This window comes from Natator depressus, chromosome 1 (assembly GCF_965152275.1).
Source record: "Natator depressus isolate rNatDep1 chromosome 1, rNatDep2.hap1, whole genome shotgun sequence".
Lineage (NCBI taxonomy): Eukaryota > Metazoa > Chordata > Testudines > Cheloniidae > Natator > Natator depressus.
The window spans coordinates 197,092,005-197,119,902 of NC_134234.1; the positions used below are offsets into that span (position 1 = coordinate 197,092,005).

Consider the following 27,898-nt stretch of genomic DNA (forward strand, 5'->3'; position numbering starts at 1 on the left):
TAATGCGGTCTTGGGATGCATCAGGGGAGGTATTTCCAGTAGAGATAAGGAGGTTTTAGTACTGTTCTACAAGGCACTGGTGAGACCTCACCTGGAATACTGTGTGCAGTTCTGGTCTCCCATGTTTAAGAAGGATGAATTCAAACTGGAACAGGTACAGAGAAGGGCTACGAGGATGATCTGAGGAATGGAAAACCTGTCTTATGAAAGGAGACTCAAGGAGCTTGGCTTGTTTAGCCTAACTAAAAGAAGGTTGAGGGGAGATATGATTGCTCTCTATAAATATATCAGAGGGATAAATACTGGAGAGGGAGAGGAATTATTTAAGCTCAGTACCAATGTGGACACAAGAACAAATGGATATAAACTGGTCATCGGAAAGTTTAGACTTTAAATTAGACGAAGGTTTCTAACCATCAGAGGAGTGAAGTTTTGGTATAGCCTTCCAAGGGAAGCAGTGGGGGCAAAAGACCTATCTGGCTTTACGATTAAACTCGATAAGTTTATGGAGGAGATGGTATGATGGGATAACATGATTTTGGCAATTAATTGATCTTTAACTATTCATGGTAAATGGGCCCAATGGCCTGTGATGGGATGTTAGATGGGGTGGGATCTGAGCTACTACAGAGAATTCTTTCCTGGGTATCTGGCTGGTGAATCTTGCCCATGTGCTCAGGGTTCAGCTGATCGCCATATTTGGGGTTGGGAAGGAATTTTCCTCCAGGGCAGATTGGAAGAGGCCCTGGAGGTTTTTCGCCTTCCTCTGTAGCATGGGGCATGGGTCACTTGCTGGAGGATTCTCTGCTCCTTGAAGTCTTTAAACCATGATTTGAGGACTTCGATAGCTCTGACCTAGGTGAGAGGTTTTTTGCAGGACTGGGTGGGTGAGATTCTGTGGCCTGCATTGTGCAGGTCAGACTAGATGATCATAATGGTCCCTTCTGACCTTAATATCTGTGAATCTATGATCGTTCCAACATTCTTTCGCTCCTAAAGGACTGGTGGGCCAGATCCTGACATGTGATGCAGCCATTTTTCTCAGTCACACCAGTATAATTTGGCCATAAGCCCATTTTAACCAGCCTAGGGTGGTTAACACCAGTGGAAAGCTACATATCCTACAGTAGAATAGAGCAGACGCAGGGATCCCTACACCATGTATTTTCTCTGCTGCCAGAGTAAGAGGGAAAAGCAGCTCTTGCTCTGGAAAAGGGACACTGTCAGGATGTTCCTTTCTGAATGTAGAAGGGTGAACACGGCCCCAATGTATGGCTTTTAGGATTTGGCCTGCTGGTTTAGATGTGGACATTTTTCCGTTTCTATAGATTTTGACAGAGAACTTCAATATTGTGCCTCAAATGACAGTTATACAACTAGTGCCACAGAAAGGACTTTTTTGGAGAGTGCTCAAAAGCAAAACAGAATCATCAGTAAGTATAGCATATGCAACAGTACTGCTGTGTCATGTGCTGCCAGCATACACATACCCCATGTGTATCAACCACTCTTGCTGTAATCTAGGGAAAGATGTAGATGGGCTGAAATTTTGTATGCACTTTATACAAAGCTTTTCTATTTTTATGAGTCCTTATGGATTCTAGATACAAAATCTCTTAGCAGATCATTAAACAAGCACAGCAGTTCTGCCACTTACCAGCGTTGTCCATTTCTACAGTGACCGATTCTCCACTCATGGGGAAAAGATTCAGTACATCTTCATACTTCCCTTGAGACCAAAAAGTGTGACCAGAAAGGCGTACGGACACTACCTCATCCTGGGTGCCAATACTGGAGACATGCCACTGCACAATTTCGTGATGGCAAAATCCCAGGATTTCAGTGCTGTCAGACATGTAGCCATTTATTGCTAAAACAAAGCATAAGATATGCTGTTACAGCACCGTAAGGCCTCACCAGCGTGCAAGACGGTAAGCCAAATTCATGCTTTCAATGGAGTGACATCAGGGATGGAACTGACATATCTTTGTATCCAGACAGAAAGATTATTGGCACTCTGATGAAATTGGGCTGCAATCCAGACACCTTCATCTGAAGGCACACCATTAGGTTAAAAAAATCACATACTAAAATAAAATGTCCTTACCTCTGTTCCTAGTCACCCTATATTGGATTCAGGGTGAAAGAATTCAAATATATATTTTTTAAATTGTTTATTTTGTACATTTCTCTCAGCTAGCTAGCTGTGAAAATAGACTCTGAGTCAATTTCACTTGTGTTTACTTTTCACTTTTGGGTTCTGCATTACTCACTGTATAACACAGGCCTGTGGGTGACCTGGGCCGGGTACACTGGGGAGGGTGAGAAATGGGCTCCCAGTGTTTGTGCCATCATTGTCACCAGCTATTGTGGGAGGGCATATGCCTTCAGGACACATGCTCAGATTCACAAGCTAGAGTCAAACACTGGAGGAAACCCAAGAGGCTAATGTTGCATCAGCTGTTTCTCTGGCTGCGCTGCTATCCTGTGTGTTACTGGACCACATGCTCCCTCCTGATTCCCTTGTGCTGTGGCCCTGAGGAGGCAGCTTCTAGGAACTACATGCTCTGAGGCCTCCCACACGGCTGTGCAGCTATGCCCCCCTCCCCACTGTCAAATTAACAGACTCATTAACACTTACAAATTGCTTAGTGCCATGCTAATAGCTGCAGCTTGCTCCAAACCCAAAAGCATGCAGTACGAGGCATGCAGCTGCTTGGCTGACTTCTAGAGTCTTCCCAACATCCTTCCCTTTACTTCCCTCCTGATTCCTTCCCCCATCCACCCCAGGGCAAACAGGTGCAGCATCACAGATTGTTCCTGGTCACCACCCCAGGAACCCTGCCAGCCCCAGCCCACTCTAACCACTCATCCCCAGTATCCATTCCCCTCTGCGAGGCTCTACACAAACATTTACCAGGCTCCCCCTCCCCCCGCACCCAGGTACTCTACCTCTCTCTACCTCCACCCCCCACCTCCGGGTGCTGCCTCAATGGACTGCAGTTGGTGGCCCAGAAGCCCATGCAGGGCTGCTGAGACCACTGTCACTTCCCCTTCTCGATTTACATTTGCCCGGCTCATGATGAGCTTGTTTGTGCCTAAGTTGCCCGAACCATGCCCTATGAAATTCTGGAAATAGCAGATCCTTGAAGCCAGAACCAGAACTCTGCTCATTCGTGCTTTCAGCACACATTCATCCTTCAGCACACAATCTCAGGGGCCAGTTTCTGCCACTTGGGAAATCCCCATGCCTGCCTTGCACCTCAGAATAAGCACCCATCTGGGTACTTGCGCTCACACAAGCTTTTGCAAACTTGGGTCTAGTTTCCCACTCACTGTGCATCACGTTAGACCTGTAGAACTTGGGATCATCCCTTTTAACGCTGGAGGGGTTGTTGCAGTACTCCTTGATGTTATCCTCTAAGTACCAACTCTTGTTTTCATCAAACACGGCAAACACGGCCTGCTGCTCTGCATCCGCCTTGTTCTGAAAGACAGCAGACATGGCAGGGTAAGTTTTGCAAGCAGCTAACGGATACATAGTGGGGTATATTAAGGGCCTAATCTCGCCATCCCTCCAGAGGCAAAATTTCCATTCAAGTGAACAGAAGCACAGTCCAGTGGTTAGAGCAAGGGACTAGGGTTCCGGACTCCTGGGTTCCATTCCTACCTCTTCAACTGACTCACTGGGTGACACTGGATCAGCTACTAGCACGGCTGCTATGAGCTGGGCTCCCCCTAGTGGCCCACTTGTTGCTGTATGCGCAGGGGCTGAAGTCACTGCTTCCATTCACTTCTGCGTGGTGTCTGAGCCACTGTCAAGTAGCTTCCTTCCTTTGGCCCCATGGAGGGGAAGTGGAAGAAGAACTCTCCCAGCAACCCCCTTGCAATGCTTCTGGATCCCCAAAGTTTGGGGTTGCCAGACCTAGGTTAAACCTATGATAGACTGGGGTCAGAACTTCCTCCCTTTCTCCCTGCATACCATCAAACTTTGGGGAAGTTTAGGGTGGTGTCTAGAATCAGGATTTTGCAATTTCTTATCTAGGCAAACAAAGCACAATGAAAGAAATCACTAGCAGCCTGATCTTTCTAACTGAAAGCTCCAGCGAGCACTCTAAATCTGGGGCCACATATGCCAGCACGCAGCTAAAAACTATCACTGCAAGCAGCCCTTATAGAAAAGTCCTATAGAATTTAATACAAAACTATCCCCTTATTTTAGGTTGTCTGACTCACCCTATAGAATTTAATGTCCCAACTAGTGAGTTCTGTAGGGTGGTTCAAAGAACTTATCCAAAGGATCTCATACCTCATTACATTCTACAGGTTTTTCGACTGACTTCTACAGAAGCCTAGTGATCCAATCCCACTTCAGTTCTAGAGGCCTTTTCTCTAAGGGAACAATCAATGAAACCAAATTCCCCTGTATTTCAAACACCACACACGGACAGGCGCCTCTCTCTCTGTCTGTCTCTCAGAGGTTGCAGAACATGATCATACCTGCACACCCCTCTTGTCCAGTGCTTCACCTTTACAAATCAGAAGTGGGCCAATCAGTCCAGAGGCTATATCCCTGGTTACATCTACAGCACTGTGATATAATCTCGTTAGACACTGGGCATCCTGTGCGGTAGGCTGATCGGTGTCCACGACGCTCCATTTATACGTGTAGGTTTCCCCTGGTTGAACTGCTTTACTCAGGGTGCTGTTGTCTGAAGGAGAAATAAAAAGAGAGAAACATTAATAGGAGTTACAAACTTAGAGCCAGATTCATGGCTGGTGTAAATTGGCATAGCTCCGATGAAGTCAGTGCACCTTCAGGCACTTGAAGTCCGGTATGTACTTGGGGCAGGTCTACACTTCAAAAACAACTGAGTACGGGGACCTAGATACAGCATGGTTGTCCCATGTGGCTTACAACAGAGTTCCTGTTTGCAGTGCAGAAAGGAGCTTAACTATGCTCTGTTATTAAGTTACAGCCTTGGACCGTCCAAAGCTCTAGCACAGCCTGGAGACACGCTCTGTGTCCACTGCAGAATGCAAAACGTGTTGTCACTGTGTTTTCTGTCTGCGAAGGTCCCATGTGCTATACGGGAATTATACCACTTACGTTAGAGACTTGTCATGAAGCTAAATGAATGATGGGTGTAAATCACTTTGAGATCCATGGATGAAAGGCACGACAGAAGAACAAAAAGACTGTTGAACAAGGACTGTTCATATCTGGAGCAGAAAATTCTACTTTTTTTATTGTGACAGTGAACTGCACACTGATGGGAAGGCAGATTCAGAAGGAATTGCCTTGGCTCTAGCCTACGTCGTGGTTAAAACCAGCTCCATTCTATTTCTACAACAAACCTGCTACTCACTACATTCTTCCTTTACCAAACAATCACCCATAAAACAGCATCTAATCAGTTGAAGTTAATGCTGCAGAAATAGAATCAAAGGACTGGAAAGGACCTCAAGAGGTCATCTAGTCCAGTCCCCTGCACTCATGGCAGGACTAAGTAATATCTAGACCAGTGGTCTCCAAACTTTTTTGATCGCGCACCCCTATCAGTAAAAATTTTTTGAGCACGCACCCCCAATATATGTATATTTATTTATGTATAAATTAGACATGTACTACTGTACTAATATATTATGTACATTATAAAACATACACAAAAAATAGAAATTAAAAAAGGATGAGATAAAGGTGAAATAAACAATATTTTTAAAATAATGTATTTGATTTTATTTTATTTATTAACAGAACAAAAAACCTTTTTGCTCTCACTAAAAAAATTATTATTAATAATAATATTTTTAGTGAGTGCAATGTGATTGAATATGCTTCATTATTTTTGAAAATCTTGGTTTAACACTTTGTGATACAGCGATTCGAAGGTCTGGTTCTAAGTTCAGTTTATTTTGCACCTTGGATTTAATGGCTGTCATAGCTGAAAAAGATGTCTCACGAAGGTACATAATCCAAAGGGAAGAAGTGCATCGTTGGCTGCGCTTACTAAATCATGATACTCATTTTTCAATCCCATCCACCAATTATGCAAAGGTTTTTGTTGAAATTCGGCTCGTAAATTTCCATCTTCCCTGATGTCAATCAGTTGTTCTTGCAAACTAATCGGAAGGTGTTGCATTTTTATATTTTTAACAAATGGGTTCAAAACCCACTGAAACTCTTTGTTTGGAAGATTTTTAAACAGGTTAGAAAATTCTGTTTCCAAGTTTTTTAAGTGTGCAGATATGAGAGTTTTTATAGGTGACACACTTACATCGTTTTCTGCAACAAAAATCACATAACGATGGAAACATTTCCAAACATCCGTTTTCAAAATGCTCTCTCCATAGCACGAGTTTCTTTCAAAAATCAGTTACTTTCTCACTCATTGTTAAAACGTCACCTTTACCTTGAAGGTACAGATTAAGTGTGTTTATTTTTTTGAAAATATCTGCTAGGTAGCATACTACTAACAGCCACTTGTCATCACAGAAAAGGTCAGCAAATTTGGAACACTTGTCTTTTTGTAAAAGAAAAATGCGTAACTCATCTTTAAGTTCGACAACTCTTTTAAGCACTTTGCCACAAGATAACCAGCGAACCTCTGTGTGGTACAAAAGATTTTCATGGTCAGTCCCCATCTCATTACAAAGTATTGTAAAGATTCTACTATTTAAAGGTCTTGTTTTTATAAAATTAACCACATCGATGACATCCTGTAGCTCTTCGCGCACTTCTGGCTCCAACTTCTTTGCAGCAATAGCTTGCCTATGAACGATGCAGTGAATGACTTTCACAAGTGGTGCTATCTCTAAAAAGAAAAGGAGTACTTGTGGCACCTTAGAGACTAACCAATTTATTTGAGCATAAGCTTTCGTGAGCTACAGCTCACTTCATCGGATGCTTATGCTCAAATAAATTGGTTAGTCTCTAAGGTGACACTGGTGCTATCTCTGTAACCTTACCCCGGAATCCTTTCTTTATTCCAGTCAAAGCAGCCACTCCATCAGTGGTTACACTTACACAGTTTTTCCATAAAACATTGTTTTTATTAAAGAAGTCATTTACTGTTGAGAATATATCTTCTCCGGTACTTCTTTCCTTTAGTGGCTCACAAAAAAGTAGTTCCTTGTGCATTTCATTATTGAAACAGAATCTAGCAAATACCATAATCTGAGACATATTAGAAACATCTGTACTTTCATTGAACTGTATAGCAAACCTCCCACACTGCGTAATTTGTTCTAATACTTGTTTCTTCAAATCTTCAGTAATGTTTTCTATGCGTCTTCCAACAGTATTTGCTGACAAAGGAATGCATCTTAGTTTGTCGCCATATTGTTTTCCGTGTATTATTTCATCCATTTTTACCGCGGCAGGAAGAACAAGTGTTTCCCCAATGGTATGTGGCTTTTTGTCTTTCACTATTAACAAAGAAACCTCAAAAGAGGTTTCTAAACATTTATCATGAAGTTTAGTGAAATTTTGTAAAGTACTGGATTGAGTATCGCATGACTTTAAACATCGCTGAAAAAATTGTAGAGGTTTGTCTTCACGTTCTGGATGCTTAGTTTTTAAATGTCTTGCTAATCGTGATGGCTTCATACTATCATTAGCTAATATCTCAAGGCAGAATAAACACTTAGGGCGAGGTTCATCGTTAATGATAGTGGATGTAAATCCATATGTCAAATAGCCTTCTTGATCATTTTGAATTTTTTTGGCCGACTTCTTGTCAGATCTGATTAGATCGTCATTGTTTTTACCTCGTAATGTGGCTGACGAAGAGCTCGTACTAGGAGAAGGAGAACTGCCAGCTCTGCCATTTTCTTGTTGTTCGCTTGTGCTTGCATTATTAGTATTATCTTCAACCCGTGGTTTCTTTGCAGGAATCTTTCTAAGCCACTTGTTCATTTTGTGAGGGTTAGTTTAGTTAAAACTAGATAATATAATCCACAAATCCACTTAGCTGGGCACATGTAAACTGCAATACGTCGCAATATGCTGAAAGCGAACAAAAGCGTGAGGGCGCCACTGTCAACCCCTCCATGTTGTGGAACTCCCACTCTTCCCTCAGGATACCTTGCAGGGCCGGCTCCAGGCACCAGCGTAGGAAGCACGTGCCTGGGGCAGCATTCCAGCCAATTTTAGAACAGCACTCCTCCGGCCGCCCCCCCCCCTTTTTTTTTCCCCCTCCGGCGGTGCTCCTACTGCCATGCCCCTCAGTGGATTGTCTTGCGCACCCCACTTTGGACACCACTGATCTAGACCATTCCTGACAGATGTTTGTCGAACCTGCTCTTAAAAGTCTCCAATTAAGGAGATTCCACAACCTCCCTGGGCAATTTAGTACAGTGCTTAACCACCTTTAAAGTTCGGAAGTTTTTCCTAATGTCCAACCTAAACCTCCCTTGCTGCAATTTAAGCCCGTTGCTTCTTGTCCTAGCCTCAGAGGTTAAGAAAAACAATTTTTTCCCCTCCTCCTTGTAACAACCTTTTATGTACTTGAAAATGTATGTCCCCCCTCAGTCGTCTCTTCTCCAGACTAAACAAACCCAATTTTTTCAATCTTCCCTCAAAGATCATGTTTTCGAGACGTTTAATCATTTTTGTTGCTCTTTTCTGGACTTTCTCTGATTTGTCCACATCTTTTCTGAAATGTGGTGCCCAGAACTGGACACAATACTCCAGTTGAGGCCGAATCAGTGCAGAATAGAACAGAACAGAATTACTTTTTGTGTTTTGCTTACAACACTCCTGCTAATACATGCCAGAATGATGTTTGTTTTCTTTTGCAATAGAGTTACACTGTTGACTCATATTTAGCTTTAATCCGGGAGTCACAGTGGATCACCTTTCCGCAGTACTCCTTCCTAAGCAGTCATTTCCCATTTTGTATGTGTTCAAGTGATTGTTCCATTCTAAGTGGAGTACTTTGCATTTGTCCTTATTGAATTTCATCCTAATTACTTCAGACCATTTCTCCAGTTTGTCCAGACCATTTTGAATTTTAATCCTATCCTTTAAAGCACTTGCAACCCCTCCCAGCTTTGTATCATCCACAAACTTTATAAATTTACTCTCTCTGCCGTTATCTAAATCACTGATGAAGACATTGAACAGAACCAGACCCCACTTGATACGCCCTTCCAGCTTGACTGCAAACCACTGGGAATGCTGCTTGCTGTCTGACTCATACAACGATGTGCAGTCACATCTCTCCGGTCCTTGAACAAATCCACTGACTCCCCCATTCCTCACAGGAATCAGGAAAGAAAGTGTCCCCTCTTCCTTCTTTAAACCCTTCCATGGGCTGGCTACAGATTATTTCATAGCCCTTAACTTCTGTGTAGTCTCTCATTTGCTCGCCCAGCACTAGCAACCTCACTATCCAAGACTGCGGATACACAGTCTTACCACTGTTGATGACTTTTCCTGCTGCTCTTTCTGTATCTCTCAGCCCCATTTCATTTCAGATCACAGCAGAAAACATTTCTCTCTCTTTTTCCCTTAGCCATGCCTCTTAATATTTCCTAATATTTCTTCTCCTCCATTACTATTTAGCCATGCAAAGACTATGAAGATACAGTACTTCGACTTTCAGAAAGTCTCTGACAAATCCCTAACCAAAGGCAAAGCAGTCATGGGATAAGAGGGAAGGTCCTCTCCTAGATCCATAACTAATTAAAAGATAGGAAATACAGGGTAGGAATAGAGGGTCAGTTTTCACAGCAGAGAAAGGTAAACAGCAGGTTCCCGCACGGATCTGTATTGGGAAATGTGTTGTTCAACTTATTCATAAATGATCTGGAAAAGAGGGTGAACAGAGAGGTGACAAAATTTGCAGCTATACAAAAGTACTCAAGACAGTTAAATACAAAACTGACTGTGAATCGTCATTAAGGGATCTCACTAAACTGGGTGACTGGGCACCAAAATGGCAGATGAAATTCAATGTTGATAAATACAAAATAACGCACATTGGAAAAAAATAATCCCAACTATATATACAAAATGATGGGGTCTAAATGAGCTGTTTCCACAACAGAAAGATCTTGGAGTCAACATGGATAGTTCTCTGAAAATATCTGCTCAATGTGCAGCAACAGTCAAAAAAGCAAACAGAATGTTAGGAACCATTAGGAAAGGGATAGATATTAAAAGAGAAAATATCATACTGCCACTATATAAATCCATGATACCCCCACACATTGAACAGTGCAGTTCTGGTCACCTTGTCTCAAAAAAGATATCTCAGAATTGGAAAAGGTGCAGAGAAGGGCAACAAAAATGATCAGGGGAATGGAACAGCTTCCGTACGAGCCAAGATTAAAAAGATGGGGACTGCTCAGCTTAGAAAAGGGACAACTAAGTGGCAGGGGGCGGGGGGAATATGACAGAGATATGATAAAACCATGACTGGTGGGGAGAAAGTGAATTGGGACCTGTTAGTTATCCCTTCACATAACACAAGAACTAACGGTCACCCGAGGAAATTAATAGGCGGCAGGTTTAAAACAAAAGTAAGGAAGTACTTCTTTGCCCAACCCACAGTCAACCTGTGGAACCCATTGTCAGGGGACGTTGCGAGGGCAGAAATAGAACTGGGTTCAAAAAATAATTAGATAAGAATATGGAGGACAGGTCCATCGATGGCGATTAGCCAAAATGGTCAGGGACCCAACCCCATGCTCCAACTACCAGAAGCTGGGACTGTATGACAGGGGAAGGATCACTGGAAATTGCCCTATTCTGTTCATTCCCTCTGAAGCATCTGATACCGGCCATTGTCAGACAGGATACGAAGCCAGATGGACCTTTGGTCTGACCCAGTATGGCCGTTCTTATGTTACGTCAGCGAGACCCTTGGCTGGTGTAAACTGACATGAGCTCATTGAAGTCGAGGACCACGTCCATGCAGGCATTTTTTAAATAATAGTGCTGCTTAGCATATTTACATTTGATTTTTCATCTGTAGATCTCAAAGCACTTTACAAAAGTGGGCACTTATCATAATCCCCATTTTATAGATGGGGAAAACTGAGGCACGGAGAAGAGACGCAGCTTTCCCAAAATCACACAGCAGGTCAGCGGCAGAGCTGGGAACAGAACTCAGGACTCCCACTCCTGTGCCCTAATCAGTTACATGACCTCCTAAAGGCAAAGAGAGACCCTACACAAAGTCACACTTTCGATATTGTGCAAATGTGAACAGTTTCTGACCTGTGGAATCCAGGGGGTCAGTGGCTCCTTCTGCATCTTTTGAAAGCGTCACTCCATGGAGGTAAATGCTGTAGGGTCGACTGGCCATATTTCTGAACACAATCTATGTAGATATGGAGATGCAGAAAGTTTGAGTTCAGCACTCAGTGAATCCTGGTCTGGGTACATTTCTACAAATCCCAGTGAGAGCAAAATGTGCATGATTTCAGCACTGAAAGTGCTCAGGGGAAGAAACGTTCCTTAAAAGAAAAATCTGGGCATATTAAACCAGAAGCTCTACTGCAACATGAACATTTGTGGACCGCACTGATTGGGATTCCTCTTGTGCTGCCTGGTCTCAGGCGGCTGATGAGAATGCCATCCTCAGGAGCACTTCCCACACGGCCAGGCACACGAAGCCATGGAGAGTGCTAGCCATGGACTGGAATCACGGGGATTCCGTAAAAACAACGAGGAGTCTGTGTGGCACCTTAGAGACTAACCAATTTATTTGGGCATAAGCTTTTGTGGGATAAACCCCACTTCATCAGATGCATAAAGTGCAATATACTGTAAGCAGGTATAAATATACAGCACATGAAAAGATGGGACTTGCCTTACCAAGTGGTACATTATACATTATCTGACAAAGACTACAACACAAGCTGTTTCTTATTTACAGTAAGTTATTTTACATTTACAGTAAGATACACCACAGTACAAAACAGTCTTTTTATTTGGCCCTCGCCACTTACCGTGATTGTGTCTCTAACCTGAGCTCTGATAACAGGGCCCAGAATTCCCATTTCCTTGGGTCGGGGAGTCTCCAGACGCTTATTGAAGTTGGCATCTTCATACTGCCTGAAAACGGCCTTTTTATACTTCTTCCCAATGAGATTTGAGAAGTTGTCCAAGGACTGAGCTTTATATTGCCTTAAAAAAAAAAATGCAAAAAGTATCAATAACATCTTCTTAATGGTGAGATCCACTAGATGATAGAATACTCTCCCACGGGAAATGGCAGAAGCCCCACTGCATGGCAAAAAACAGATCTAGATTAGACACAGCTCTATAAAATAGATTATGATGATTTGTGCTACAGTAGTAGCGAGAGGCCCAACCAAGGTCAGGGGTCTCATTGTGCGAGACACTGTACAAACACATAGTATGAGATAGCTTCTGCCTCAGAAAGCTTCCAATCGAAATTTTCAAGACAAACAAAGGAGGGGAGAAAGGAAGTATTACTCCTCCCATTTTACAAATAGGAAAAGGAGGCACAGAGGGATTGAGTGACTTGCCCAAGGTGTCACAGTCTGTGGCAGAGCCAGGAACTGAACTCTGATATCCTGAACCCAAATCAAGAGACTACACTTAATTAATGTCACACCAAGGTTTCAAAGACAGTGGAATTCCCAATGATGGCTAAGAATAGGTAGGGTTCATGAAGTAAGGTGAGAAGTTGTGTTTTAGCCATGAGCTGTGGCTGTTTTGTACCTGGATCCTTTTGAGAAAGGCTGTGGAAGCGTGATAACAGTAAAGGTAAGATTTATTCCCCTCACTCTCTTCCTTTCCTTCTCCTCTCAATCCTCCCTCTCCCCTGCTGCATCCTGGGAATTGTAATTCCTGAACTCAAAGCTACAGGAGCCCGCTAAGAACAAATTTGCAAACACACACTGGGATAGCTATCTGCACCACACCTTTCCCCTTTAGAATAACCATTGTAAAATTTCAGTCACTTCCAGACCATCACTTGAGTCCAGTAACAAAGTCTTCCAATCTTTTAGGCAGTCTCCTATGTCTCACACTTCTCCTAATACCCGGAGAGACATGAACAAGACCGGGTAGTGGAGCAATTCCTACTACTATAAATTGTCCATCATTACTATTGGTGTCATCAGCGTTCTCCGGTCCAAGGTGGAAATCAGCATTCTCTTCTTCAGCTGTTGGCTGATGAACTGCGGACAGTCTTGAAGTGTTCTATTTCTTTTGCTCTAGTAATCCAGCAGAATCTTCTCAGATTTCTGTTAACTGCAAAGGAAAGGAATATCCTGAACGTTCTTTTTTGACTTTGTATGACAGCTTCACATGAAGAAGAGCTCCAATTTCAAATTTGTGAGGTTTAGCACCTTACAATACACACACTGCCTTTATTTCTCCTGTTTGTTCTGAACACATTCATGAATAGTTTCATCAGGTTTGGTTGAAAAAGGAGAACATGTAAGCCCTTGACAGGGAGTAAGTCATTTACCAGCCTTGTGTCCTCTTAACAGTTCAAAGGGTGATAATCCTGGTGTTGGAAGTGGAGTGGTCGCATAAGCAAACAGTGTTTAGTGTAAAGCTTCTTTCCCTGGTCTCTCTTGAAAACTGGTAAGTTGCAAACTTTCTTTCACCAGTCTGTTCATTCTCTCAAGTAGACCACTAGCTCTTGGATTGAAGAAAGAAACCGTTTTCTGTTTGATAGCATTGCTAATGAGGTGATGTTGCATTTCAGCAGAAGTTATTTGCATTCCATGGTCAGTTACCAATTCCTTGGGAAATCCTTCTCAGGCAAAAACTGATGATTTTAACTTATTTACTATTTCAGCTGTAACCTTTCCAGTGAATGTAATTTCTGGCCAATCTGAATGATAGTTTACCATACTAGGACAAACCTCTGTGTAAGAGACTGATCTTCAAATGCTCCCCATTAGGTCAGGAGCCGGTTTCTCTCATGGACAATTGGGATAATGAACTGTTGTGAGAAGGAGGCTGAAGGTTTTCTGTGACATATCACTTCTAGCACAAGCCATGCAAGTCTTGATTATTTCCTCAACTTGCTTGTCCATCCCTGGCCACCAGAAGTCTTATCGCAGTTGTCTTTTGGTTAGACTCATCCCCATATGTCCTCCATCTGCCAGGTCAATTAATCGTTGTCTCACAAGTGTAGGCACAACAAGATGGTCAATTCTCAAAACCCATTCATTTACAAAGGACAGCTCATGTGATACATGTCTATATGGTTCCAAGTCTTCTGGTGTCATTGTCATGTAAGACCATCCATTGACTATGTAAGTCTTTAGGTCCTTGTGATGGGGTGTGCTCCCCACACTGAAACGGCAAGAGTTGCATTAGGTCAGGTGGGCCCAATCAGCTAATTAGGTTGCAAAAGGGGAGCTTTGGGTTGGAGGCAGCTAATCAGAGAGAAGCTCACTTGTGAGAGAGAGGCAAGGCTTCTACAAAAGACAGGGAATTAGCAGGGAGATATGTGCAGTCACTTCTGGGAGAAGGGAGATGTGGCTGGGGCTACAGAGGCAGGTAGCCTCGGGTTACTCCCTGGGAGGAGGGAGTGAAAAGACTGACAAACCCAGAGGATGGGGGCAGGCCAGGAGGTATGGAAGTGGCTCAGGGAAAGGCAGCAAGGTGCAGGGAACTGATCTTGGCTGTTGTGTAGAGGGTCCCTGAGCCGGAACCTGAAGTAAAGGATGGGCCCAGGTTCCCCCACTGCAGGAGTGGCACCGTGAGCTAATGAAGCGGAAGACTGCTGGAGAGCAGGAGCATTGATACACTCCAGCACCTAGAAGGGGAAATCACAATAGTCACCTAGCCAGAGGGCTGAGTCACAAAGAGGACGCTGCAGCTCCTGGAAGTGAGAGGGGGGCTGCAGAGGAGAAACGGACAGGGTGTAATTGCTGGGAGGGGCATCGGCCTGACTGAACTAATCTCCAGGACAGCCACAAAGTGGCGCCATCCGGCGGTGAGTACAGCAACCCCATCACATTCCTGAACTACCTTGTCTTCTCTCATGGCTGTTACCCACTCTGAGATTGAGTTGTAGCAGAGATTTGTGCAAGGACAATCTCTTCATCATCTTCCTCTATTGCATCCTCATGGTAAGATATGAGCAGGCGAGACAGAATCTGCAGTGGTGTTTTTGACTCCTGGAAGATACACTGTCAGCAAATCAAAGTCCTTTAGTTTGGTGACCCATTTGGCAATTCTTGGAGTTGCTTTTCCAGAACCTCTTGTGATGAACAAAGGTGAAAGAGGTTTATGATCAGATCTTAAGATAAATCTCCCACCACCCCATAAGTAAGTTCTGACATGTCTTACTGCCCAGAAACATGCCAGAACTTCTTTCGCAGAGACAGAATCAGATTTTTCAGAATCAGTCAGCGCTCTGGAGGCAAATGCAATAGTGACTCCTGTCCATTTTTTAGCTGAGTCAAGACAGCACCAAGACCTTACTCACAAGCTTCTCTTGTGACAATTGTTTGTTTCACAGAACCAAAAGGTCTTAAAGCCGGGATGGTGGACAGTGCATATTTGATCTTGTTAAAGCCGTTCTTATAGACGTCAACCCGTTCAAACCTTACATGTCCTTTTTAAGGAGATGACTCAGCAGAACTACTTTCAGAGCAAACTTCTTTACAAACTTTGAATGGTATTTGGATAATCCAAAGGAGGACTGAAGTTTGTGCTTTTTGTCAGGCTGTGGTGCATCACAAATGGTTTTCACTAGGTCTGGTTTTGGTTGTATGCCGTTCTGAGAGATTCTATGCCCTAGACATGTCACTGAGTTGGTACCGAGTTGACATTTCTTCTTGCTAATGGTAAATCTGTATCCAAGTTTTTCTAGAACCCTTTTTTGGCATGCCATCATGTTCAGATTCATCTTTGCCGTTCATTAGAATGTCATCTTGAAAGTAAGTAACACGCATTCTCTCTCCAAAGATTGCAGGCATCATTCTCTGGAATACTGGTGCTACAGAGGCCTTTTGAATTGGAAAACACATTCTGCAGTGATGAAAGCTGTGTACTTGCGGGATTTTTCCATTAAGGGGATCTGGTGGTAAGCCGAGCATAAATCAAGAGTCATAAACACTCTTGCCTCCTTCAAGGTGAGCAGCATTTCACTGATGTTGGATAGAGGATGACAATACACAGCTATGCTGGAGTTTAAATCTCTCAAGTCCACATACATGTGGATAGCACCATTGGGCTTCCTGGTGAGAATGACAGGAGAAACCCATTCTGATGAATCAACTCGTTCAATTGTATCTGCTTTATGTTGTTTCAGAATCTCCTTGAGTGATTGTCTCACTGCAACTGGTATGTTTTGCATTTTATGTTGCACAAGAACCACATTATATTGTAGCTGGCTCTTGTGCTTGAACCTTTTTGCAACACCTGCAGTATCTGTGAAAACTTCTGGAAAGTCCAATTCCCATGCCCCAAGTGATCTGCTTGTATATATTTAAGTTTCTACAGATGGATCGGAGCTGTTCCTGACCAGCCTCTTCTCCCCACAGATCCAGGAGATCTAATACCTCCTGTGTAGTACAGGCAGGAGTGTGCCTGCAACATGTAGTTAGCATGGTCAGTTGCTAGGTGAGCTCTCCAAGCTGGGCAACCAGGAAATGGAATTCAAAAAATTCATGGGGGTTTTAAGGGGAGGGGCACCTTCCTGCATACCTCCAGTGGAGTTCAAAACGGTGAGAGGCCAAGGAGGGGCATTGTGGGACACCTCGAGGAGGCCATTAAGTTGATGTAAGTTACGCAGTGTCTATAATCAAAAAGAAAAGGAGTATTTGTGGCACCTTAGAGACTAACCAATTTATTTGAGCATAAGCTTTCGTGAGCTACAGCTCACTTCATCGGATGCATACTGTGGAAAGTGTAGAAGATCTTTTTATATACACACAAAGCATGAAAAAAATACCTCCTCCCACCCCATTCTCCTGCTGGTAATAGCTTATCTAAAGTGATCACTCTCCTTACAATGTGTATGATAATCAAGTTGGGCCATTTCCAGCACAAATCCAGGTTTTCTCACCCCCCCCCACCACACACACACACAAACCCACTCTCCCCTTGTTTTTTCCTACCCCCCCCCCCAGACGTTCTTGTTAAACCCTGGATTTGTGCTGGAAATGGCCCACCTTGGTTATCATACACATTGTAAGGAGAGTGGTCACTTTAGATCAGCTATTACCAGCAGGAGAATGGGGTGGGAGGAGATATTTTTTCATGCTTTGTGTGTATATAAAAAGATCTTCTACACTTTCCACAGTATGCATCCGATGAAGTGAGCTGTAGCTCACGAAAGCTTATGCTCAAATAAACTGGTTAGTCTCTAAGGTGCCACAAGTCCTCCTTTTCTTTTTGTGAATAAAGACTAACACGGCTGTTACTCTGAAAAGTGTCTATACTGACACTGCATCCATCTAACTACATCAATCTTGACTCTACGCTGCTCATGGAGGTGGAGTTTAGTTGGCAGAGCGGGGCAGTTACGTTGGCGGGATTGAAATTAACGGGTAGACACTTCCATAGTTAGGTCACCATAAGATGCCTTGCATTGACCTAACTCTTTAATGTAGACCAGGCCTAACTTGACGCTCTGGCACTGAGAGTGAAGTATCTGTGCCTTGGGGTCATCTGACCTGGGCCCTGCCAGGGATAGGCAGAGTGAATTTGTCAATTTAACAGATGAAATGATCAGAGATCAAATTGTCATGAAGGCCCAAAGTTGCAGGACACGTCTGTTGATTTACTCTTTTTTTACTGATGCTAGTTAAGGTAGTGAAACAACCAATAGAGGTAGCGTTGCAATCTGCTTTTCATCCCCCTCTAGAGTTAGGCAGAGGGTCCCTGCAGAACAGTTTGTGCGCTCCAGGATGTCCTGCGCATCCTCCACAGAGATTGTGTGGAAACTTCTCTGGATGTAGTGTGCAATCCTCGGCCAAAGGTTTCTGGGGAGGGCTTCCTTATTTCTTCTGCTACGGTAGGACACTTTCCTACGCCACTCAGTGATTACTTCAGCCGGAACCTTTGCAGCACACAGGCTGGCAGCATACGGCCCTGGTTTGCAGCCAGACATCTGCAGGATCTGTTCCCTTCCAGCCTACATTACCCTCAGGAGTAAGATATCAGCTAAAATCACCACCGCCTGTGGAAAACAGTGCCAGTATTCCGTTCAATTGCCCTATATGCATACACTCATGCCCATGAGCTATCCCCTTCATTCCCCCCCCCCCTTCCCTTCATGGTCGTACTCATCATGACTGGACCGCAGCCATATAAGGAGGAGAAGGAAGAAGAGGGATGGCATATTCCAAGAGATCCTGCAAGCCTCTGCTGCTTTGGATACCAAGCACGGGGCTTGGATGTTCACCCTTGTGGACAGCAGGCCAGGGATACAGCGGAGAGGAGAAAGGTGCAGAAAAAGGACAGAGATGTGCAGCAGGAGATGCTAGCGCTTCTCAAGCAGCACACAGACATGCTGTAGACTCTTGTTGAGCTTCAGGTTCAACAATCTTGTGTTCGCCTCCTTCTGCAGCCCAAAGAGAACTGCATTCTGGGACCTCTGGGGCCACTGCACTATCCCTACCACACCACCCTGGACAATCACAGCTGCAAATACACTGATCTGTGAAAGACACAGTTTGTGTATGTGTTTCTGAATTGGAAATGACTTTTCTTTCCCCTTCAAAAGTTCTTTTCCCTTTATTTAAGTTTTATTCAATTATAATTTTTTTCTATTTGCATGGGTATGGAATAAACGTCTATTTTTGGCAACTTAGTGGATTTCCCAACTCCAAACTGAGTCCCAACTGATCAGTAGCAGTCAGGCATTGCAAGTTTCCACAGTGCAATTACCACTCACTTCTCCACTCTCAGTGCAGATCTCATTTTGGTGTTGTTGCGCAGGAGGACTGGGGTGAGCTCGGCACATAGATCCAAGAACATCCGAAAGTTCTGCAGCCACTGCTCATCTTCCCAAACCTGACGTGATCCCACCCGTCAGTGCTTCTTTCTCCGGCCCAGCTCCAGCTCCATCATGAATGCCGTCAACAACTTTGAATTGTTTCTTTCTACGTCCCAGAGCAAATCTAGCCTCCAAGAAATTGTCACGTTCCCTGCAGCAAATCTGGCGGCTCTGCAAATACTGCAGGACCAGGCACGCCATTCTCACAACACTCATCACAACAGTGCAGAGCTGTGCAGGATCCATGCTTCTGACACAGATAATGGACAGCCAGGAGGGATGCACAGGTTTGTGGGGATTTTGAGAAGAGGCGTGGAACATTATGGGATGCAGATGAAATTAGGGGATGGAGAACACTGCATTATGGGACGTTGAAATCATGTTCCTAGTCACCCCTGCGCGACTTGTTTTGCATCGATACGAGTGCTGCTAGTGAGAATGCGCACCGCCAACAAAAAGAGCACAGTGTGGACACGCAAAACTGATGTAATTACTGCAGTGGCTGTATGCTGATGTAACTTAGGTCGACATCATTTTGTCGAATAGACATGGCCTTCGTCTGCACAACAGCACCACTTGCCTAGGAAACCTCCTGCTGCCTTGTGGTGTCAGACTCCTTAGGCTTCCAGCCTGTCCTTGATCCTGTCCCTGTTCTGGCCCCAGCCTTGCCCAGGCTTTGTTCCAGCCTGCTTGGGGTGAAAGTAAGTCAAGTGACTTACCGGTACGCTGGGGCCAGCTCTGGCCCCTGGAAGGGGTGGGGCTGAGGGGGTCAGAGCCAGCCCCAGCCCCAGCCCACCCTGTAAAGTAAGTGCCCAGCCCCTCCTTCTCCTTCTCTTACCCCCTCCCCCACCAGGGTAGTAGCAGCAGCCTGGGGCTCCTGGGGCTATTTAAAGGGCCTGCAGCTCCCTTGCTTCTACTGCCCTGGTCCTTTAATTAGCTGCCGGAGCCCTGGGGAAGCGGCGGGGCTCCAGCGGCTATTTAAAGGACCGGGGCGCTAGAAGCAAGGGAGCCGCAGGCCCTTTAAATAGCCCCTAGACCCCTGGGATAGTGGGGGCCCCAGGGGCTATTTAAAGGGCCAGGGCTCCAGCTACCTCTGCCACCCCGGTCCTTTAAATAGCCCCTGGAGCCCTGGAAGAGCGGTGGCGGGGCTCCGACGGCTATTTAAAGGGCGGGGCAGTAGAAGCAGGGGAGCCTCGGGCCCTTTAAATAGCCACCGGAGCCCCGCCGCCTCTACCCCAGGGCTCCAGCAGCGGGCCTATGGAGGCAATTAAAAGGGCCTGGGGCTCCAGCCACTGCTGGGAGCCCCAGGCCCTTTAAATTGCCCCCTGGGGAAGCCAGGCTGCCCCAGTACGGTGCACCGGCTCTTGCTGGTACGCTGTACCGGGGTGTACCGGCTTACTTTCACCTCTGAGCCTGCTCCAATCTTCTCTGTGCCCTACTCTGACTCTGCCCCAGACATGTTCCTGACCTGCTCTAACCCTGTACCCACCTCCTGAACCCCAGGCCCTTGGACTGTCTCCAACCTGGCTTCAACCTTTGGCCTGCTTCTGGTATCTGACTGTGATCCTGACTGGGCTCGTCTATGGACTCTGACCTTGGTTCTAACCCAGCGCCTGTCCCGGACCTTAGTTTCAGCACTGCCCTGTCCCAACTCTACGTCCAGCTTCGACTACTGCTCTAACCACCAGGCTTGATCACCTAGAACCCGGAGCCTGACACATTCACTTATTCAGCCTGGTAGAGCCCTTCAGAAGCCATTTACTAGGACTTCTACATAGTGCATTCCATAAATACCATGCAACCCTGCCTCTAATATTCCTCCTCTTCTACAAGATTGAGTTCCTGTGAAAAATATGCAGAAGGAGTTCTTAAGGGCTAGGACTTTACATTATGTAGCGCATTTCCTAAGCCGCCTCAAGTTAACATTCATCAGCACAGTATAGTTCACCATTTTACCTATCAATGGTCTCTGGAATTTCTGGAGCATAATCCCAGGTGACTTCTTCCGCAGCAATGAAATATTCCCAGTCCTTAATCATACGCAATTCCTTAAAGGATAATTTCTTCTTGAACACGTCTTTCCCCGCACATTCTGTTATATTGAGGTAACCGTGCATTCCAGCTGGTTGAAGAGAGACACAGTACAATGGTTACTGTTAGACCTATGAACACGGCATTCCTACAGCCCATCAGCTCAGGATGCATGAAAACATTCACTCATTGACCTGAGTCTATTCAGGTTGAAAAAAAAGAAGAGTTCAGGCATTAAGGGTAGTATTTTCAAAGGGGCTTGTGGGAGTCACTGAGAGCTCAGCAACTAACTCGCATAGCCTCCCTTGAAAATACCAGCCTAACTGACAGCAAGAACTGCCCCTTTTCTGTTAAATGAGCCCTCCAACCTTTCACAAGAGGGAATCTGTTCACAGAGATCTGTTCACTCGAGGGGGAAACTAACATCCACTGTTAAAGATGAGCAGAAAAGATTTTTTGCCTACTGAACTGCAAAAGTTCTTTGTTTCTCCTGAAAAAGCTGGTCAATCTCCAGGTTTTTTTTATAATGAGGCTCATCTGAGCACTTTCCAAAGAGTTAAAAACTAAGTTATATTCATTGTTGCCCTCTAGCCCCTTTGCAGCAGTCATCCTAATGAGCCCCACCTTGCAACCCTAATTCAAACAAAATGCCCTGTTTCCACTGATTCCTTAGGATGATCCCAAATGCATTAGCCACCACATTTGACAAACTTAGCAGCACTTTAGGAGATAAGGAGGAAGAGACAAGAAAGACACTCTAACTGTATAACTGCCACCTGAACAGATGTTCCCTTGCCTTGCAGATGCTTCTGGACAAGAGAAGATATCAGCCATCTTCCTTTCTGGCTCACGGTCATGTTTGCTGTGGTCGATGCACCTCCCACAAGGCTGATGGTCGAGACCTTGCGACGATTTTGTTCCAGGACTTGCCCATTGAAATGGATGGAGAAAATCTCTGGTTTGCAGCTCATTCCTATCAAATGCCAGCTAATGTTATTGTATGTGCAAGCTCCTAGGTCTGAAACAAAACAGCAGGGTTCAGAACACAGGTGAATCATCCCAGAATCACAGAATGGTTCATTAATTCCCACTGGTAGGTGAAAAGTGAATACCCACTCTGCACTTTTAATAAAGTCTCTCTGATATCTCAATGGCCATGTCTAGGATGGATACTGTATAGGCCATGGGTGGGATTTTCAAAAGTACTTAAGTGGATTAGGAGTCTAAATCCCATTGAAGCCAATGGGAGTTGAGTGCCTAACTCACTTAGGTGCTTTTGAAAAACCTCACTCCTTATCCAGCGGGTGGCAGGAAGAGATTTAATTCTCTCTCTGCACAAACAGCCATGCCCTTGGAAGCCATGTGCTCTTGGCACCAAGGGCAGACTGCAGGGGAAAGCGGTGGTGGTTGGGAGTGCACACATGCTCCCTTGTGGAACCAGATGCTCATCGTAAGGTTATACACGAGTCTGTGCCACTCTACTCCTTCTGTTCGCTTTCTACAGCCCTATAGTGTATGCTGCAGTGAGAAGTAATACACAGTTTGTGGACTCTGGCTGGACGCCACGAGTACGTACGGTACCTGGCAACGTCCCATTAGCGTAACCATTAATCGTGTACAGGAGAGAGGTTGATTTTTGCCAGCTTTTGCTTTCATCGAACACAGCAAACATCAACACATATTCTTTGTCAAACAGCTTCTGTGTCCCATCTTCCTTCAGGCTTCCTGTGGGAGGAAACAAGAGGTATCAGATAAAGGCAAAAATAAAAGCAGCTCACATCAACTAAAAGGCATCCAGATCTATTCCATGAGCTTTCCGCACGTGCCAGCTGCACCTGGGCACATAGGATGTCTTTTCAAAATGGGCTTGAGGTGAATTTAGTTCTGGGGAAAGGTGCTGGATTGGCAGCTTTGGAGACTGAAAGCCTCTAGCATCCACAGAACAGGTTCAGCAGAGGGAGCATCAGTGCATCCTCCCTCTAAACTACTCTGGTAATGTGCCACAGAGACCATCTCTGACAGTGAGAGAGGAAATTCGTCTTGAGGTCCAATTCAGTCCTTGGCTTCTCTTCTGGGACTACCAGATTAATGCCAGGTGTAGCTGAGTTTCTGTCAATATGAACAGCTGCCCCCTTGGTACTGGACTGACACCCCCAAATCATTTCACACAGACAAGCAAGTACCCTTCACATGGTAAGGATTTTTGGTCATTACTGCCATGGGCAGATACTGCAATGATGAGTGTAGTATAAGAACCTATACAGAAAAGAATAGGACTGGTGACTTAGAGGTGAGATGCATTTATATTGTATACACATATGTATTGCCATCCCACCCAAACCTAGTTTCATCTCTGTTTCTGTTTCTTCCGATAGATTAGAAACATCAGAAATGCAAACTTGTTTTCAATATATTGCTTGTTTATTTGACTTGTATCGCCCAGGCAGTGCTTAATTTGTAATGAAAGAGGTGCTGGGGCTCAAGCAATTTTTTTACTTTCATAAGTGATGCGGGAAGACCTGAGGTGCCGGGGCTATGAACTGCTCAGTCTAGAGGTGCTGGGGCTCAGCACTGGCAGAAATTAAGCGCTGCACCCAGGACTCAGACAGATATAAATGACTTTGGAGAAGCTTGACACAAGGAAGGAAAATAAATATTTTCAAAATATTCATATACACAGTCACATCAGCTACATCATCAGAACTTTCCAGCAAGGATCACAATAAAACACCGAAAGGGAAAGAGCTCTGATGAGAGGAGGAGACTATAATAATAGATAATTTATAATACAAGAGCATTAACATTCCAAATTCTTGAAAGGAACATTATTGACTATGGTGTCAATCCTACAATGCAGTGTGAGTGGGCAGGCCCCACCCTCACATGAAGCCTCTTGAAGTCTATGTGTGCGGAGGTGAACTTGTGTGAATCACATTGTGGGCTCCGGGTTTTGTTTTGTTTTGTTTTTGGAATGACTAAATGTACAAACCCATTTAATCAATGTGCTCTACCCAAGTCATTCCATACAACAAACTTTTCTCAAGGAAGGAGAGAACCAAACTAAATAACTCATATACTAGCCTTTAGCAAAGGAAAAACATATAATCCTGTGGAATGGATGGCTCGGGGGACTGACAAGGAGCTAAGGAGACGTTCCCTTAGATCACTGATTCATGTCCATCTCAGATCTGCTGCAAGTATCTAATGTCTGTTTGAGATCATATAGAATAGCAGTTACTATCAATGAGGGGATGGAGCATGCTCAGTGAAGACAGAATCTTTGGAGATTTTAGCCACTAAACTCTAGCATGACACTACTAAGCATGTGCAAAGTGAAATTTTTCAAAGGCTTATAACACAGCCAAATTTTGCAGATTTTCATGTGAACAGAAAAAGCACATCCCTAACAGAAAGGCCACCCCCCTTTGCTAAATTTCACATTCCTGCTCCAAAGCATGAGGATGCTAGAGTTTCTCAACAAAACAGTCTTAGTGGTTTTTTAATATGTGCAAAACAAAGTGTTTCTTCCTAGCCTCGTTCTCGGAAACAGTTGAACAGTTTTGGGTACAACTTTCCAAAATAATTCAATCTGAGGCAGACACCTGGAATGGTAAATTCCAGCCTGAACAGTTAAAGTTTCACAAAGTTATAAGCAACTGAAGTTGGGGGTCTCAAAATTGGAAATGTCAGGCAACTTTAATATAAAGCGGTGTTACCAGCCCTGCCTACAATTAGAATTATTCCAGAAACTAGTGTGCATTACAGCTAGTCCCAAACACTGTAACCTTGAGCCCTAAAATAAAGACAGAGGAAATAAAAATCAATTTCCTCTAAACTGCCTGCCCAGAAACACGAGAAGGAAAGAGGGAAATGAAATGCCTTCTCACATTATGATACAATCTTCAAGCTTGATTTTTATGTTTTTTTGTTTTTATCATTACCACAACAGAAAGCAACACTATCAGAATGTGCTAGGCCACTGAAACAGTAGACCAGCCGACATTTTATAGCTTTTGTCTACCCAAAGCATTTTGGTTACCTTTTTTACATATAAGCAATGCTCCAATCAGACCGGAGTTAAAGTCCACCACCATGTTCTCATGTGAGTAATAGATATAGGTGAGACAGGGAGGGTCGGCTTCTTTAGGCCCAATTTCTGCAGTGATCTCCCATGTGTATTTATACACCAGGCCTGGAGGCACAGCATCGTCCAGTTTTTCAAAAGAAGATGTTCGGTCAGCATACAGGGAACCTGCATAGGTAGAAGTCGAGAGAGGGAGGTAGAGGTGGCATTGAGGGAGGGAGGGAGGGACTGATGAACGTGTGAACAGGGTTTTTACTACCATTGCCACCCATACACAGAGAGCTTGATTCTTCTCTCACCTGCACCAGCTTTACAATGGTGTAACTCCATTCACTTCAGCAGAGTTACTCCCGATCCTCACTGGTGTCCCTGAGAGCGGAATCAAGACCAGTAGTCGGTTTCATTTACCCAGGCTGATGTGGTGGGGGAGCATAGTACAACTGCTCAGCCTCTCCATGGTTGGATTCAGGAGTGATTGAGAAGGTACTAGCTGCCTAATTGACCAGCTCTCCACTGATCCTGGTCCAGCCCCCTTCCATAACACTGGCCCTGTAGGAGCCACTGCAGCCTTCCAACTTTTGTGCATTACAAATCTGAATGGTGATAACATTGCATTTATGTATTTAATTTGTTTGCATTGTCTACAGCCAATAAAAATGTTCACTTAACAAGAAGGTTTCATGGAGGTTATCAAAATTGTAGCTGCAAATAAGATAAGAAATCAGTGAAATATCAACCTGAACCATCATCAAACAGAATCGGAGATTTTCAGTGACATGTGATCGTTCCTCAAGACAGAGCTCAACTCTGCTCCTACTCAGCTGAGAGCAAAACTCCTCTTCGGCCCACCATATGAACAAGGCAATAAACAAAACCTCAGAGAGCTCTCCCGACAAACTGATTAATAGCAAGGAACAAGATCATCTACAACTGGGGAGGGTGGAGGGGTGGAGGAGGGGTGGGCTGGGAAATCTTGGACGTTTTTGCAAAAAATGTATTCATACAGTTTGAAATTTCAACAAAATTTCAAAATCTGAAAAAAATCCCAACCCCCTCAAGAGTTGCTGAAAAGGGAGAACATTTTTCCAGATATTGTTTTGAGATTCAAAACATTTGAACCACCTATGACATCATCAACTCTAATGCAATTAAATATTTGCAAGCTGACAGCCCACGTGCAGTCACTGACACCAGTGCAAAGGGAGTGTAAAATGCTACCATTCTGACGTGGAAGTGCTTTACATTCACTTTGCACTGGTGAAAATGAAACACAAAGTGCAAATTGGGCGCATATTCAGTAATAAATAACCCATTACCAATGGTGGCAAATACCTTGAACTCTAAAGCCTTGGAACTGAAAGGATATAAATACATTTTCTTTAACACACACATTTAAACATTTACTGTATGGGAGGATAGTTCCCAATCTTTAGGGTAAGGTTCTTTCTGAAAACTGTAGCTCTTTGGAGTAAACAGCGTGTGAGGAGGCAGGACAATGTTGTGCAGTTCATTTAGTGCACAAACAGCCACAGACTGGATTCAAAGGTCACAGGTCATCAGTCTTTGGGGGATTTTCTGAGCATTTCCTCCCTCACCACTCTATTTTCTACCCCCTTGTTGCACTTGCAGCTCTATGCAATCTAGCTGATTGAGCGCCAGTTAGAAGAAGTTAACGTCAAATTGGATTCCATCCTTAATTTTATTAATGGATGTTGGTAAATCATTTGGCAGGATAGAGTGGCACTGTTTTAAACTGACAGCTTTACTCAAGTTTGATTTGGTCTCTGTGGCATTCTAGACAACCAGCAGGATATATTAGTACCATGCCTCTAACATCTGACAGCCAAAGGCCAGATCTTGCAAGAAGCTGAGCAAGATACCAAGTATCTTTGGGAAATACCAAGTACCCTTTGTCATAGTCCCTGGGCAGGCCACCCCTTCTGAGACCCTGTTCCAACTGCACCCCTTTCAAGTGGCAGGGCTGTGCCTCCACTTCTTTTTGGGGTGAGATCCCCTGATCCAACCACTCCCTGACTTGGTCTCTGGGTCACACCTCCCTGGTTGCCAACCATGATATTGAGCAGGCCCAACAGCTTGGCACCTGCACGAGGTTCTCCTGGGGAGCCTGTGGTCAGTGGTAGTACGCAGTGACACAGAAGCAGCCTCTTCAAAACAGAAGTATGATTTGTTTGCCAAAAGGTACACAGCACTCAGAGAGATGGATTGAAAATAAGAGACCTATACACATACTGTCTTACCTATACTAGGCATTCCCCTCAAGTCCCTAGGTAGCCTTGGAGCCCATGTTTTCTTGGGGACCAAATTACATCCTGCTTGCTGCCCAAATTACGACCTGACATCAAAGGTCGATGGTGTCCATACCCTGGACTTGGTTTTCGGCCCTCCTCTATCTAAGATTATATAGTCTTGAGGAGAAAAAAAGAATAGATGGCATTTTATAGCACATACCTTCTGATAGTTTGTTGTAAGCTATGCCTTGTGGGTGAATGCTCAGTGGTTTGTTGGCCATGTTCTTAAAGTGAACTACTAAAGTGTCTCCCACTTCAGCATGCAGAGTTGGTCCCAGAAGTCCTGCAGAAATTCAGCATAAAAAAGAACAAGAAATAATGAGTATCAAATGGTGCATCTTAGTGAAAGGGAGAGAGACACCTTCTCCTGAGCGGGAGAGTGAACTCCTGTTAAAGGACAAGTTGCACAAAATAAAGGCAGAGGATTTAATGCCAGTGCAATGAGGATTAATGCTATCCAGTGATTTAGCTGTGAAATACCTGGATGGTGGAAAGGTAAACAAGGATCTAACAAGATGTTG

At 44.3% G+C, this 27,898-nt stretch overlaps 1 protein-coding gene across 1 annotated transcript in view; it reads right to left on the bottom strand.

The window, feature by feature from the left end:
- The window catches only part of LOC141999907 (coagulation factor V-like), a 67,533-nt gene that overhangs the window by 34,188 nt on the left and 5,447 nt on the right, over positions 1-27,898 (bottom strand). Inside the window, exons 3-12 of the mRNA XM_074973783.1 lie at positions 27,538-27,660; positions 25,024-25,236; positions 22,566-22,709; positions 21,781-22,002; positions 20,910-21,075; positions 11,962-12,139; positions 11,228-11,330; positions 4,501-4,712; positions 3,337-3,487; positions 1,658-1,870 (exon numbers count right to left, since the gene is read on the bottom strand). Of these exons, the coding sequence (XP_074829884.1) occupies positions 1,658-1,870; positions 3,337-3,487; positions 4,501-4,712; positions 11,228-11,330; positions 11,962-12,139; positions 20,910-21,075; positions 21,781-22,002; positions 22,566-22,709; positions 25,024-25,236; positions 27,538-27,660 (1,725 nt within the window). The remainder of the gene's footprint in view (positions 1-1,657; positions 1,871-3,336; positions 3,488-4,500; positions 4,713-11,227; positions 11,331-11,961; positions 12,140-20,909; positions 21,076-21,780; positions 22,003-22,565; positions 22,710-25,023; positions 25,237-27,537; positions 27,661-27,898) is intronic.